The 14744-nt window shown below is 39.2% G+C and overlaps 1 protein-coding gene across 1 annotated transcript in view; it reads left to right on the forward strand.

Annotated features, from left to right (window-relative positions):
- TMPRSS7 (transmembrane serine protease 7) overlaps positions 1-14744 on the forward strand; it is a 35779-nt gene that overhangs the window by 2889 nt on the left and 18146 nt on the right. Inside the window, exons 3-9 of the mRNA XM_087817867.1 lie at positions 2334-2464; positions 5281-5348; positions 6430-6623; positions 7559-7597; positions 8321-8549; positions 9590-9720; positions 11559-11671. Coding sequence (XP_087673993.1) covers positions 2334-2464; positions 5281-5348; positions 6430-6623; positions 7559-7597; positions 8321-8549; positions 9590-9720; positions 11559-11671 — 905 coding nt within the window. The remainder of the gene's footprint in view (positions 1-2333; positions 2465-5280; positions 5349-6429; positions 6624-7558; positions 7598-8320; positions 8550-9589; positions 9721-11558; positions 11672-14744) is intronic.

The raw sequence follows: 14744 nt of genomic DNA on the forward strand, positions 1-14744 counted from the left end.
CTACCCAGGGTAGAGTCCAGAAGAGGCTTCATGAACTGGTTTCTGGAAATTCATTTGACACATCTTGGAGCTGTGATGAGCTCACATGAAGAGCTGGGCCCTGTGATCGGCTTGGGGACGGAGTGGTAGATAGGAAGAATCTCTGTTCTTACAGCCTAGTGGGGGGGCAGGAAATCAAGTCAATGGGCAATTAAGTCAAACACAAAAGACGAATAATCCCAACCCAGAACAAATCAATTTATGTCTCATCAGTTCTCTTCTGGCCCTCAACTGATACATTTGCATTGCCCTAGTATTTTTGTATAAAGTTTTGGATGGTCATTGTATAGAAGTAGTTTGTTGGCTGTGTTAAAGTCAGAGAAGATCCTTTCAGGAAGACAGACCAGTATGAGCAAAGGGAAACTGGTATGGACAAGCGAGAACTGTTCAACAAACAACAGTGGTTAGTTTCAATACATCAAATTTGGGTGTAGAGGGTGGCCTGAAGAAATAGTGTAGACAGCTCGTCAGGGAAACCAAGCAGAGTCTTATGTGTTGGGCTGAGCTAGTTGGATCAATGTAGTCAGTTCAAGACCAATTTGATCTCCCTTACATTGTTGTTATGCTTCCTCTTGAGTAGTTACTGATGCCAGAAGGATGTGTATGTGTGAGCTTCCAGATAGAAGCCACAGCTCTCATTCAAATTTTAAAAAGTCTGCAAGGGGGGAAAAACCTCAAAGAAGCACTTCCCTGGTAAAATCAGCAACAAAACAACCTTCGTTTTATATGAGAGGTCTAGTGATCCATCCAAAGTTACTTAACTTGAAAGAACAAATCTAGGACAGAAGCTCAGGCCTAGATCTGCCCCTTACCTTGTGCCCCTCCTCCCCTCTCCACTGCCTCACTCCACTGCTTGGAACTAATGGGACCCTGGGTGGGTCTTACAAGGAAGGTCGCTTCTTATCACTCACAAAGGCTCTACCTTCTTTTTTCTATTTCTTATTAAATTTAATGGGGTGACATATGTTAATAACATTATATGCGTTTCAGATGTACAGTTCTATAGTATTTCATCTGCACGTTCTGCTGTGTGTACCACCTGAGGCCTCGTCTCCTTCCATCATCATATGTTTGACCCCATTTACCTGTTCACCCTTCTTCCACCCCCTCTCTTCTGGTAACCACCCTACTGTTTGTGTCTATGAGTTTGTTTGTTCATTTGCTGCTTTTTGTTTTATATCCCACATATGAATGAAGTCCTGCGGTTCTTGTCCTTTTTTCATCTGACTTATTTCAGTTAGCATGATTCTCATGCACCATCTTTTTAATTCAGCCATCACCAATTATTTAGCATTTCCACGTGCTTTTCCTCTCCTCTCCTTCTTCTCTTCCTTACTTCCCACAAACACTCATTGAGCTTCAAAGCTAAGTCGGGCACTGGCTACTCTATGTTAGGGGTTGAGAGACAAAAAGAAGGTCCTGTTCCTCTAGAAGGACAGCCATCCCGACGGAAGTCATGATACAGCGGGGCTGGTGCCACAGGAAAGAGATCACCACTGCCATGGGTTCCTGGGGGATGGTGCCACACAGGAGGAAGTCTTTGGTAACAAAAAGAAAAGGCAGAAAAGAAAGCCCTCATTTCCCCAAGCTCTTCTCAAACAACAGCAGTGTCTTTGCCTGTTGTCTGAAGGCAACCCAGACACAGTTGTGTCTTTGCCTGTTTCTGGGCAGACCTGATACCCAAAGCCATGGTCCTCACTAGGCAAAGTGTCTGAGCAAAAGTGACCTGACTGAGCTGAGGACCAAACTTAGTGGCTCATCGGGAGGATGAATTTTCCCTGCACAGCACAGAACTGAGGCCTGGCCCCGCAGCCGGTGTAGCAGCGACGCAAGTCAGACGGAGGATGAGCGCCCAGGGGCTCAGTGCAGGTCCACTGGGGGCCCTTCCCTTTTCTCCCACTGCTCTCACTTCTCCTCAGAGCTTGACGATAAACATTTCTTACCTCCTTACCTTCCACAGACTTGGGATCCATAAAATTTGTATATATTCTTTCTGGTCCCTTAGTGACTCTGTGACTTGTAGAATGTCTAAGAGGTGTATCTTTTATCTTTTAGTCTTGTTCTTAAGTATTTGTCAGAAGCTGATAGAGAGAATATCCTAAGGGAAACGGTGATATACTGCTGACGAAAGAGATGTTATTAATTGCATTTTGAACTCTGCAAGCTGTGAACCAGTAGAATATGTAGTTGCCTAAAACTAAGTCATTTCAGGAGCTGATACTGGCATAGATCAGTAATGCCTCATGAGCACACATATGGGAAAGCCCTTACCTGCCCTTTCTCCTGTCTTTCAGGCAAGACGGAAAGCAAAGATGCTTTCTACTTTGTTGGAATGTTTCGCATCACCAACATTGAGTTTCTTCCTGAATACCGGCAGAAGGAGTCCAGGGAATTTCTGTCAATGACACGGACTGTACAACAAGTGGTGAGGTGATGTGGGGGGTGGGCTGGGGTGAGAGACTGGGCAGGGTGGGGTCGGGGTGAGGGGTGAGGGGAGGAGGGTCACAAGTGTTACTGTGCGCAGAGGGGGCAAAGAACATAGTCAAGGAAACATGGGACTTAGCTCATGTTGGCTGTAAAATAGAACTGTTTATTTCTCTCTTTCTGCTGGAAGTAAAAAGAAATGGCTTTAGAGCTTCAGTTTCAGTTTTTCTCATCTGTAAAATAAAGGGGTTGGATCAGGTGATCTTTAAAATACCTTTTAGTACTGACTTTACCTGTGTGCTGGTTGATTCTGTGATCAGCATACATTTATTTCTACCATGCACTGGCATCTATTCACTTAAAGAAAACTTTCTCATTGAAGAAGTAGTACATATTTATTATGAAAATTTAGAAAAGTCTAAAAAATATAAAAGAGGTTTAAAATAAGTAAATAAAAGAGTAAAGTATAAATTTTAAAAGTATAAATAAAAATGTATAAAGTGTAAAGCCCATAAAAGTATAAAAAGAACATTAAAATTTTCTTTAACATCGCCAAAGATAAGTCCCGTTTTACTCTGGACCACACAGGCATAGGAGATAGCTCAATATTGAAGTGTTAGTAGATATTCAGTCTTATAATCTGATCTTTAACTCTTACCATTAGGTTGCATTTTTCTATGCAAGTAAATATTCCTTAAAGAAATAAATGTTAATAGCTGCAAAGTTAGAAAAACCCTTTTTATTGGGTATTTAAGTTGTTTCCAATTTTTGCTACTACTGATAATGCTACAATTAAAACTGGTGCATAAATTGGGTGTAACTGATTACTTCCTTGGGTGATTTCCTAAAATTATTTCTGATCAAATAGAAAATTATCGATTCATTGATCTTGGTACATATTACCAACTAGAAAATTTCTTCTAAATTGTATCTACATATTAATGGAGAAGGTGGCCTGCACAGTGGTGGCTATACTACAGTGACAGGTACACTGTGGTGTAGATTGAGGAAGGGCTGTGAGAGAGAGCAAGCAAAGACAAGAGTGGGCACAGTGGCTCTTATTTATGGAAGGCTTTCTACATTCTGGGTATGTGGTTAAACCTTTTATTTATTTATTTATTTATTTATTTATTTATTTATTTATTATTTATTTATTTGAATCCTCACCTGAGGATATTTTTTCCATTGCTTTTCAGAGATAGTGGAAGGGGGGGGGGGAGGAGAGAGAGAAATATCGATGTGAGAGAGACACATCGATTGGTTGCTTCCTCCACAAGCTGAGGATGGAACCTGCAACCGAGGTAAGTGCCCTTGGCTAGGATCGAACCCACTCTAACCACTGAGCCAAACCTGCTAGGGCTAAACGCTTTATTTGTAATATATTAATTATTCCTCAAATTATCACAAAGAGGTAGGTATTTTGGTCACCACTTTACAGAGAAAGAAAGAAAGAAAGAAAGAAAGAAAGAAAGAAAGAAAGAAAGAAAGAAAGAAAGAAAGAAAGAAAGAAAGAAAGAAAGAAGAGAGAGAGAGAGAGAGAGAGAGAGAGAGAGAGAGAGAGAGAAAGAAAGAAAGAAAGAGAGAGAGAGAGAGAGAGAGAGGGAGAGAGAGAAAGAGAGAAAGAGAGAAAGAGAGAAAGAAGGAAGGAAGGAAGGAAGGAAAGGGAAGGGAAGGGAGGGAGGGAGGGAGGGAGGGAGGGAGAGAGAGAGAGAGAAAGAAAGAGAAAGGAAGGAAGGAAGGAAGGAAGGAAGGAAGGAAGGAAGGAAGGAAGGAAGGAAGGAAGGAAGGAAGGAAGGAAGGAAGTAGGGGATTAAAAATACAGTGGAGGCCCAGCAGGTATAGGTAACTTGTTCTGTGTTGCACAGTGAATTTAAACTCCACAGCTCATATTTTTTTCCACTACGCTATATTATTTCTCAGGTTATTTTTTTCCCCTCCTGGGCAATTAGGTGTGTAATTTTTGCCAATGTGTAGAAAGGGGAATTCAAGAGATGTGACAGATGAGTCATTTTGGTTTTAGAAACGCTAAGTAGGGGCCAAGAAGGTAAATTGATTGAAATAGCTTTCTTTTGAGATGCAATTAATGGAGTTTTAAAACAGCTGGGTGTTTCCCTAGAGACTGGTGAGTGGGGGAAGGGGATGGTTGTCCTGGCTGTGGGCACCACTCGCCCCCTAGTGGTTAATATAGGAATGTGTCCTTAAGAATTTAATTTTTCAACGCCATTTATTAATAGAAAAGAGGTTGGGTCAAGTACTTTTACAGTGTGCTTAAGGAGTTTGGTTTATTAATTGTGGAGAAAATTAACTTTGGAATAGACAGGATAAAGAAATTAATTAGGGTCTATAAAGACAAAAATAAATTAATAAAGGTAACATTATTCTTCAGAGAAAGCAGAATGAAAGTTAAGTAATCCAAGACTGCTACAGGAAGTAAAAATTTATTTGACTTCAAGGAATAGCCTTGGCTGGTGTTGCTCAGCGGTTAGAGCCCTGTCCTGCACACCAAAAGGTAGAGAGGTTTCAATTCTCAGTCAAGGGCACGTACTTGGGTTTCAGGTTCCATCCCTGGCCTGGCCAGGGAGCATGCAGGGAGGCAATCAATCAAAGTGATGTGTCCCTCCCTTCCACTTTCTCTAAAAAAAATAAAAGTAAAAAAAAAAATCAAAGAACAATGTCTGGTTTTGGTGTTAGAGGCCTTTAGTTCGACCACTGTTTTTCTCCTTGGTAGCTAACCAGACCTTGGACCTAGAGCATGCTAGGTACTGTGAGAGGAAGCCAGTGCGAAAGACTTCAGACACCTCGGCTTTTCTTTTTCAGGTAAACCTGGTTTATACAACATCTGCCTTCTCCAAATTTTACAAGCAATCTGTCATTGCAGATGTCAGGTAATGTGAGTCCCTTGCTTTAGGATTTTTATGTTCACCATTATAAATTCCTCTCAAAACCCTGAAAGGGCCAAGATATCACCATTATCAAGCAACTTCTTGGGGTCGGTTGTGGGTTAATTCCCTTTTAACACAACAGTGACCCACTTCTTTGCTATGCTGTCATGCTGAGTTTTTCTCTTTATCTACCCTCTCCCCATAGCTGGGACCAGGACCCCTGTATTAATCACATTGGGCAAAATGTCCATTAACATGGCCACTATATTGGGTGGGAGCAAAAATAAAACAGAGACCAATATTTCTCATAATATGTTCAGTAAAAAACTGATCACTAGAGACCTTCTAAGAGAAAAAAAAGGATTCTATGGTCAAGCAATTTTTTGGAAAAATTATATGCCCTGTATAGTATCTCACCTTCCCCTATCCCCAATATATCTATAGAGATTCATAATCCACTTTGGCATGAGAGTCTTAGAATAAAGCAATTTGTTTACTTTCCTTCACTTTTATTTCCCAAGTTATTTACTATAGAATACTATCTTATGTATTTTTTTAATAAAATATGACAATATTTGTGTAGATAGGAGTGCTTGCTCCAGGGTCAGGCTGAAACCAAAATGGAGTGGATTCCTGGATTTGCTACTTACTAGCTGTGTGGTTTTGAGTTGTAGTTGGCCTTAATCTTCTCATCTGTAAAACTGGAATAATAATAGGACCTTTCTGATAAAATTAAGTGGGATAAAGCAGATCTAGCACTGTGTATGGACACTGTGAGGTATCAAAAATTAAAACTTCCTATTTGTAATAGCGTTGAAAACTGATTGACAGCCATAGAAATAGTATATTCTCCATGGAGATGCAACTATACGCTAATGGTTCTAAATCTGAGCCCAACACAAGAATACACGCCTTCCTTTTCCAGTCCCCATAATAGGAATCAATGACTTCCTAGAGAAGAAAGTTATGTTCAGTTGAAAAATGTGCTCAGTGGCCTTACCTCGAAATCAGTTGGGTCACTGGCTTCCTGCAAAAATCTACTTCCTACGCCGTACCCCTGAACACCTTTCTCTGCTCTCTACAGCAGTAACAACAAAGGTGGCCTCCTGGTCCACTTTTGGATTGTGTTTGTCATGCCACATGCCAAGGGCCATATCTTCTGCGAGGACTGTGTGGCCGCCATCCTGAAGGACTCCATCCAGACGAGCATCGTAAACCGGACCTCCGTGGGAAGCTTGCAGGGCCTGGCTGTGGACATGGACTCTGTGGTACTAAATGGTGATTGTCGGGTAGTTCTCCTTTAGGCGTTCCTTCCTGGGGCACTCCTGAGGCTGTCATTATTGTAGTCACCATTGTAATGAAGTATTCTCTTGTCCCAGTGGAACAGGATTCATCGAAGACATGGGAGCTATGCTGATAAAGGAAGTTGCTAAATGTTACATACACTGATTGGACAATAGAATTGGAGACAAAATATATATTAAATTGAATTTATTAAAGTGTATCTCTCCTTATATTAAATTTGGCTTATTCAAACTAAGGTTCCAAGGAACAAAGTCCTGCAGAAGGAAAATTTTTCTGAGGTTTATCTTGTCTCTTCCCTCATCCAGGCAGAACTGAACCTATGTTACGTAGTATTGCCCAGTGCTCCAAACGACCTGACCCATGGCCTTGTCAAATGCAAATTTGATCATTTGTCTTGATAATATAATGGTTTAATTATTGTGTGACACAAAATTTATGCAGCTTTCTCTTTTCATTTTAATTATATATATGCTAGGCATATGGTAGGTAGTAGATAGGTATCTGTTAAGTGAATGAGAATTCTGTACCACATATACTATTTCAGATGTAGGACTAATTAATATGACTAATTATTATCATATTTGCTGTTTCCTTTTTACCTTTAAGAATATTTAAAAGTTGTTACTGTGGATAGTTTCAAGCATACAAAAGGAAAGAGAGTAGTAGAATGAACTCTCATACACCTTTTACTCGGCTTCGAAAACTATCAACTCGCGTCTGTCCTATTTGATCTCTAAATACCTAAACAACCTCCCTTCCCCTGCCCTCCCCTCACTGGATTATTTGAAAACAAATCCCAGATATGTTGGATTGTTTTTAAAGGACTGAAAATATCTTTCTAGGCAAAGTTCTAACAAAATGAAATGCTGAGACTGACAGTCTTTTTTCTATGTGTTTTTTCACTGCAGCTGGGCTTCGGTCAGATTATTCTTCAACCATAGAATCTGGTAAATGATGCCATGTGGTTTCTTTTCCCCTCCCCCAACTGCCTCCAAATCAGTATCTTTGGGGGCTGTCGTTTTCCTTTTCAGTTGGTGGTATTTGTTAGTGCTCTTTCAGTTACAAGTGACAGAAATGTACTCAAGCTGGCTTAAGCACAAAAGAAACCTGTTTGACTCATATAACTGGGACATACCTGGGGTGGGGGAACTGGCTTCAGGGTGGCTGGGCCAAGTTCTAAGGTAAAATGTCATTAGGACTCTGCATCTCTGCTTTCCCCTATTGAGGCTTCATCAAGTGTATTCTTCTAATGTGTTGGCATAAATGGCCACCTGCAGATCCAAGCTTATAATTGATCAGTTTAGTAAACTTGGTGGGAAATAAACCCACATATATTTCCTGATAGTTCCCACAGAAGTGCTGGGACTATGTCCCATTGTCTCAGGTTGGCTGACATGCCCACGCCTGACGCAGCTTCTTTGACTCTGGCCAGTCTGGGTCGTGTGCCCACCTCTGCACCGGAGGGTGAGTTTAATCCCAACCAAACCATACAGGCATGGCAGGGATAGTTTCTCAAAATAAAATCTAGGTGCTAGGCTCAGGAGAGAGGGGAATGGGCTGCAGGCTGACAAAGACAGCGGATGTCCTCCAGGTGACCTCTTCTGCTCTTTGCTCTTCTGTAAAGGTTTCTAGAAAAGGTCATTCCTAAAACAAAAGTGCTGTCTCCACAGACAAAGGCTGCTCTCAGTACATGTATGCAGATCATCTGTCTCTGCGCTACCCTCTGGAGATTTCTGCGACCTCCGGGAGGCTCATGTGCCACTTCAAGCTGGTGGCCATAGTGGGCTATCTGATCCGTCTGTCGATAGAGTCCGTCCAGATCGAAGCTGACAACTGTGTCACCGACTCCCTCACCATTTACGACTCTCTCTTGCCAATCCGGAGCACCGTCTTGTATAGGTATTACGCAGGCACTCTGTTTGCGGGTGGAAAGGGTTTTTTTTTTACTCTTTTGTAGTATCTGGGTTCCCCTTGGATTTTTTTGAAACATTAGCCTATAAGATACAATATTTATTTTTCTTTTGTAGCATAAAAGAATCAAAGTCAATGTAACAGGACCTTCAGCCAATATTTCTGAAATCTAACAGATTTTTTCTTTCATTTTACTTTTATTGCCATCATAGTGAAGTAAAGTGTTTCAATAAAGTGTGAGAATAAATATTCTGTGATGATTGCATAACATTAATAAAACAATTAAATGTTTTTCCTTACTGTAAAAGAGCATGCTGTTCATTGTGCAAGTGAGGTCAGAGGAAACAATACCAACTATTTCACAAGCCCATTACTCAGAACAAATATCTCTTATATTTTTGCATAAATCTTTTCATTTACTTATGTAATCACACACACACACAGACACACACACATATATATATCCTAATAATTTTTTACAGTAGGAGTGCTTAGTAGTTTGTTAACCTAATGACAGTTGGGCTTTAGTAAGAATTTATTATTTGTTACTGTGCTAAAAATGTGCATGAATTATCTTATTTTTAATAGTGTTTACATATGTATACAACAGTATTTTCCGTATGCATGTATGTATTTATCTTTTGGGGATGAATGTGCATGTTAAAAATCCATATAGTATATAGAGATATGCAGCGAACAGTAAGACAGTCGCTGGCTCCCACTCCTCAGTCATCATTATTGATTTCTTTTCATCCTTCCAGACGTGTTTAGTTATTATGTCATTTAATCCTCACTGCAATGCCTTTCACCTTGTTTGCCCTCGAGGACGGCCATCCAGGGGAATTCTTTGGTAGTCTTCTGTGCCCGTGTCAGCTCCTCTCCAACTGCTGTGCCCTATGGCCACTAGTTGAAGAAGACTTGGCTGGTGGAGTTCGATTAATAAGCACTGTGTGGAATTAGTGCCGGACGGAGGCCCCCTCCTCAATAACCTGCCGTTCATGTCCTCTTGTTCTGTTATCTGGTTTCAGAATTTGTGAACCCACAAGAACATTAATGTCATTTGTTTCTACAAATAATCTCATGTTGGTGACGTTTAAGTCTCCTCAGGTACGGAGGCTATCAGGAATCCGGGCATACTTCGAGGTCATTCCAGAACAAGGTCAGTCTCCCCCAATAAAAAAAAAAAGTCACCCTTAGAAATATTTGTTCTGACGCTCCTGTCGGATCTCTCCCGAGGCTGTGTTATAACACTAGTTGTGTAAGTCAGGGACCCTGACTCAGGGTCCAGTCAGAAGAGAGAGATCGTATCAGTTATTCTAACAGAGAAAATTTAATGTAAAGAACTGTTACCTCAGTATAAAGGTGTTAATTAGGTAACTCAGAAGGCAAAAAGAAAACTGTAAGGCGTCGCGGCTGTCATACGTGCAGGAAGCAACTGGGATAGAGCTTGGAGGAGGGGTTTGTAGAATGAAACTCTGAGGAAGGTTGCTGCTCAGCTGGCGTCGGTGTCTCTGAGTTCAGAGGTGAGTGTTCATGGACCTGGGGCCCAAACCTCTAAGGAGAGGGTGCCAGAGAGTTGAGGCTGGTATCTTTGAGGGAGAGTCAATAAAATGGATGTTGGCAAAACTGCTAACAGGATTCAACTCTGTACAGGAATGAAGTGTTATCCGCGGGGGTGAAGAAGTGTCGCTGGGGTGATGCTCCCAGGAACAAGGGGCAGGAAGTCTGACTCTTCCTCCTCTGGCCTTCTAGTGTCCCACTAGCACCCCCTATTGGCAGAGCCTCTCAGGAAACCAGGTAGCAAAGAAAGATCGTGGTTTGCAGAGTCCCAGCCCCAGCACTGCAAAAGAAAGAAGGGCTGGTTTGGAGCTGATAGGCAAGTAGCTCAGTAACCAGCACATTAGGCTGTCACAGAAGACATTCTGTGACTTCTCATTTACAGTGATGCATGTGAATGCATTCCTAGAAAGTGCCTGTGAAGCAAAAACTTTGAGGATTTAATGAGTTTTACTAGGTAACTGAACAAAACGAATCCCACCTCATTCTTCTCTTTTTGACTTGAGTTAATGAAGTAAAGCAAAACACAAAGAAACCTGGGTCTCTGTGTAATATTTGTTGCAACTGATCAGATCTTGCAGGTCATGTCTTGGTAACTTTTTTTTTGAGCATTGATCAAGCCAAAAGGATCAGAATGGGAGATAAAGATGAAGAGGAAAGAGGATTTGGCTTAAGTAGATAGTGATAGCTATAGTTTCATCTACATTTTAGGGCTTTGGATTATTTTGATAGTTTTTCTGCTTTAAATATTACAAAACCAAATGTAAAATTGATTTATTGAACAAAATTGAACTAGATATTTTAGATATTGTTGGGTTGAAAATTATCTCTAACTCCAAAGGTTAAAAATGTGATTATCTCAGAAATAGTATAGTATACATTGCCCATTCACTCAACAAATATTTATTGAGCATCTGTTATATGCCAGGAATGACTAGGTGTTAGGGAAATAGCATTAAACAAAATAGACATAAATCAGTGCTCTCAGGGAGCTTACATTCTAGCAGAAGGGTTACCGTATCAATAAGAATACACATTTAGATTGCCTTATTTAAACAGAACAACATGTTATGTAAACTTGGTGTATTTCAACAACAAATATACAATTTGTTGAACAAAATAAGTTCAGAAGCTTTAAAAAATGTGTTTAAACTATGTTTTTAAGAAAGTAATAGCATCCTGTAAATCTGTAACCAAAATACATTATTTGAAAACAAATATAGAATTTGAACAAATAGTTTAGCTATATCTATATAGGGTACTATTTCTTTTTTAAAAAACTAGTTTAGATATATACATGTATATGTATATATATATATATATGCTTGTTGATTAAGAAACTGTGCATTTGTAGCAAAAGAAATCTATGCAGTGTGTTTTCCCATAATCTCATAGCTACAAACCATTGTGTGTTATCGGTGTGTTGTTTTTTCCCCCCAGAGTGTGAAAATACAGTGTTGGTCAAAGAAATCACTGGCTTTGAGGGGAAGATTTCCAGCCCATATTACCCAAGCTACTATCCTCCGAAATGCAAGTGTACCTGGAAATTTCAGGTAGCCTAATTTTCCCACTATCTTAAAAAAGAATGTTATCCTATTTTTAGTAGCAGTTTATTTTTTAATTAAATTACCTTTATTTTAAAATTTAATTACAAAAAAGTATTAGTTAATTTTATAACATTTAAAGTCTTGAAATATATTATCTAGAACATGAAAGTTTTTGCAATTCTAACCCTCTGTCTACAAATTAACTATCCTTTGCAGGCTGGGGCTTCTTTTTCCTATTTATTATTTTGTTTGTTTGTATTAAAAATGCAAAGACATTATTATGAAATCAAAGAATTTATTATTTTATTATAACGGAGTTCATTTATTAATTTTTAATTACTTCATTATCAGCATTGTAACAGAAATAATAAAGAAATAATAAATTGGATTAGACAATATATATTTCAGTTGTATAAGTAAACCAGAATGCAAATTTATATGAAATATGCACATTTCCCACTAGGGTTAGACAGGGTGTTCCTACTTTTAAAAAAATTTTAAAAAAATCTTAGTCTGTAACTATTTTTCTTTCTCCAACTGTAGTATCATGTGGAGGAAGATAGGGCAAGATGTCACCTTTGTTCTTTCAATATATATGTATAAAACCATTATTGTGTGACATAGCAATTAGATGTAATCAGCATGCAATATATATTTTGCATTCATTCAATATGTCATTATTGAATGCCAACTACATGTCAAGCGGTATTCTAGATACTGGGATCCATAAGATCAGACACACATGCATAAAGGCTCTGCTTTCATGGAGTTTACCATACAGTAGGGGAGACAGGCAACAAATGAGCAATTGAAATATATGTAGTATGTTACATGGGGGTACAGGGCTATGGAGAAATGAAAGTGGGGAAGGGGGCTCTATAGCTGAGTGGGTGGTGGTTAGTATGAAGGGTAGAAGTCAAGGATTTGTTTTCTTAAATAAGATGGTCAGGGAAAGCCTCACTGACAAGGGGACATTTGCACAGAAATCAAATCTGAAAGCCATGAAGGGACTAACCTTGTGCATGATAACTAGGATAAGAGTGTCACAGGCAAAGGGAAGAGCTGAAGCAAAGGCCCTGAGGCAGGAGCATGCTGGCTGCATATGATTCATGCAAATCAGTTAAATATTTTTACTAATATTTATTAAATTAAATTAATATTTATAAAATGTATAGTTTTATTATACCTAAACCTGTACTTAGTGACAATGTCCTGATGGCTTACTTCCTTAAATTATTTTTTATCATTATTTCAAACATTTTCAAAATAATTAAAACATAAAGGTACTGGACCCTTGCTTACTGCCAGCGTCTTTTTTTTTTTTTTTAAATCTTTATTGATTTCAGAGAGAGGAAAGGAGAGGGAGAGAGAAAGAGATGGAAACATCAATGATGAGAAAGTCACTGATCGGCTGGCCTAGTCTGCAGCCCGGGCATGTGCCCTGACGGGGAATTGAACTCCGATCGCCTGGATCCCAGGTCAACGCTCAACCGCTGAGCCACGCCCACCTGGGCTTCCTGCCAGCGTCTGAAGGCCTCAGAGCCACAGAATCTGAGAGCCTCAAGTGACTATAAAGACTGAACAATGAGGAGAGAGTGAGGGGAAGAAAGGATGAAAGGAAGGGTAGGGGATGGAAGAAGGAAAGACAGAGAAGGACAAATACCTTATGATCTCACTTATATGTGGAATCTGAAAAAACAAAACAAAACTGCCCAGCCGGCATGGCTCAGTTGTTGAGTGTTGACCTGTGAACCAGGAGTTCACCAGTTCGATTCCCAGTCAGGGCACATGCCTGGGTTTCGGGCTTGATGCCCAGTCGGGGGCATGCACAAAGCAGCCGATCAATGACTCTCTCATTGATGTTTCCGTTTCTCTCTCCCTCTCCATTCCTCTCTCCAAAATCCATAAAAAATAAAAACAAAGCAACCACAACAAAAACTGAAATCACAGATACAGAGAGGAGGTTGGTGGTTGCTAGAGGTGGGAGTTGGGCAAAATGAGTAGAGGTGGTGAAAATGTACAAGCTTCCAGTTATAAAATAAATAACTCATAGGGATGTATTATTAACTATAGTTAATAATACTGTCTTGTATATTTGCAAGTTGCTAAGAGAGTAGATCTTAAAAGTTCTCATCAGAATAAATTTTTTTTAACTGTATGGTGATGTATGTTAACTAGACTTACTGTGGTGAACATTTTGCAATATACACAAGTATCAAATCATTATGTTGTGCACCTGAAACTCATATAATATTTATGTCAATATATCTCAATACAACAACAAAAATAAAGAGACTAGGGTTGAATCACAAAATTTTACTACAAACTTAACTGTGCAATTAATATGTTGTTTTCGAAAGACAAAATGAATTAAAAAGTGATTTAATAAAGCTGAATATAAGTGGATAAGCAATATCATACTAGGCAAATGTAAATAGAAAGAAAGCAGGGAATACAACCTTAGTGCTAGGCAATGCTGAAATCAGGGCAGCAACCTTCATTGAGAAAAGGAAGGTTGTGCACAGTGAAGATATAATTATGACAATTATTTGTACACCAAAGGACATAGCATTAATACGTATAAATCAAAACCTATAGCACATACAAAGAGAAATAAATAATGCTTAAATAAGAGATTTTAATTCCTTTCTCTTGGTTCATAACAGAGATAGTGGGAGACAATAAAAAAGGTTAAGAAGGGTATTAAACCATACAAATAATGAGGATATTATACAACACACACACACACACACAGAAATTACCCCTTTTTTAAATGACCTTGGAGCATTCATAAATTTGATCTCAACAACCCTTAATAAATTAAAAAAAAATTAAAAGCAGTATAGGCAATAAATAATCTTTTATCTGATTAAGGTAGAATTAGAAAACTTGAAAATGGGTGAACCAAAATTTTACTCCTTGGAAATCAAAGGAGTCTCAAATAGTTCTAATTAAAATTAGAACTAAAATAATGGCATATCAGACGTAATGTGTATGCATGTCATACAGTGCCATGAATCAGGTAGAGGAGGGGAGTGGGGGGAAAGGGGGGGACATCTGTAATACTCTCAAAAATAAA

The sequence above is a fragment of the Miniopterus natalensis genome, chromosome 6, assembly GCF_054644295.1.
Source record: "Miniopterus natalensis isolate mMinNat1 chromosome 6, mMinNat1.hap1, whole genome shotgun sequence".
Classification (NCBI taxonomy): domain Eukaryota; kingdom Metazoa; phylum Chordata; class Mammalia; order Chiroptera; family Miniopteridae; genus Miniopterus; species Miniopterus natalensis.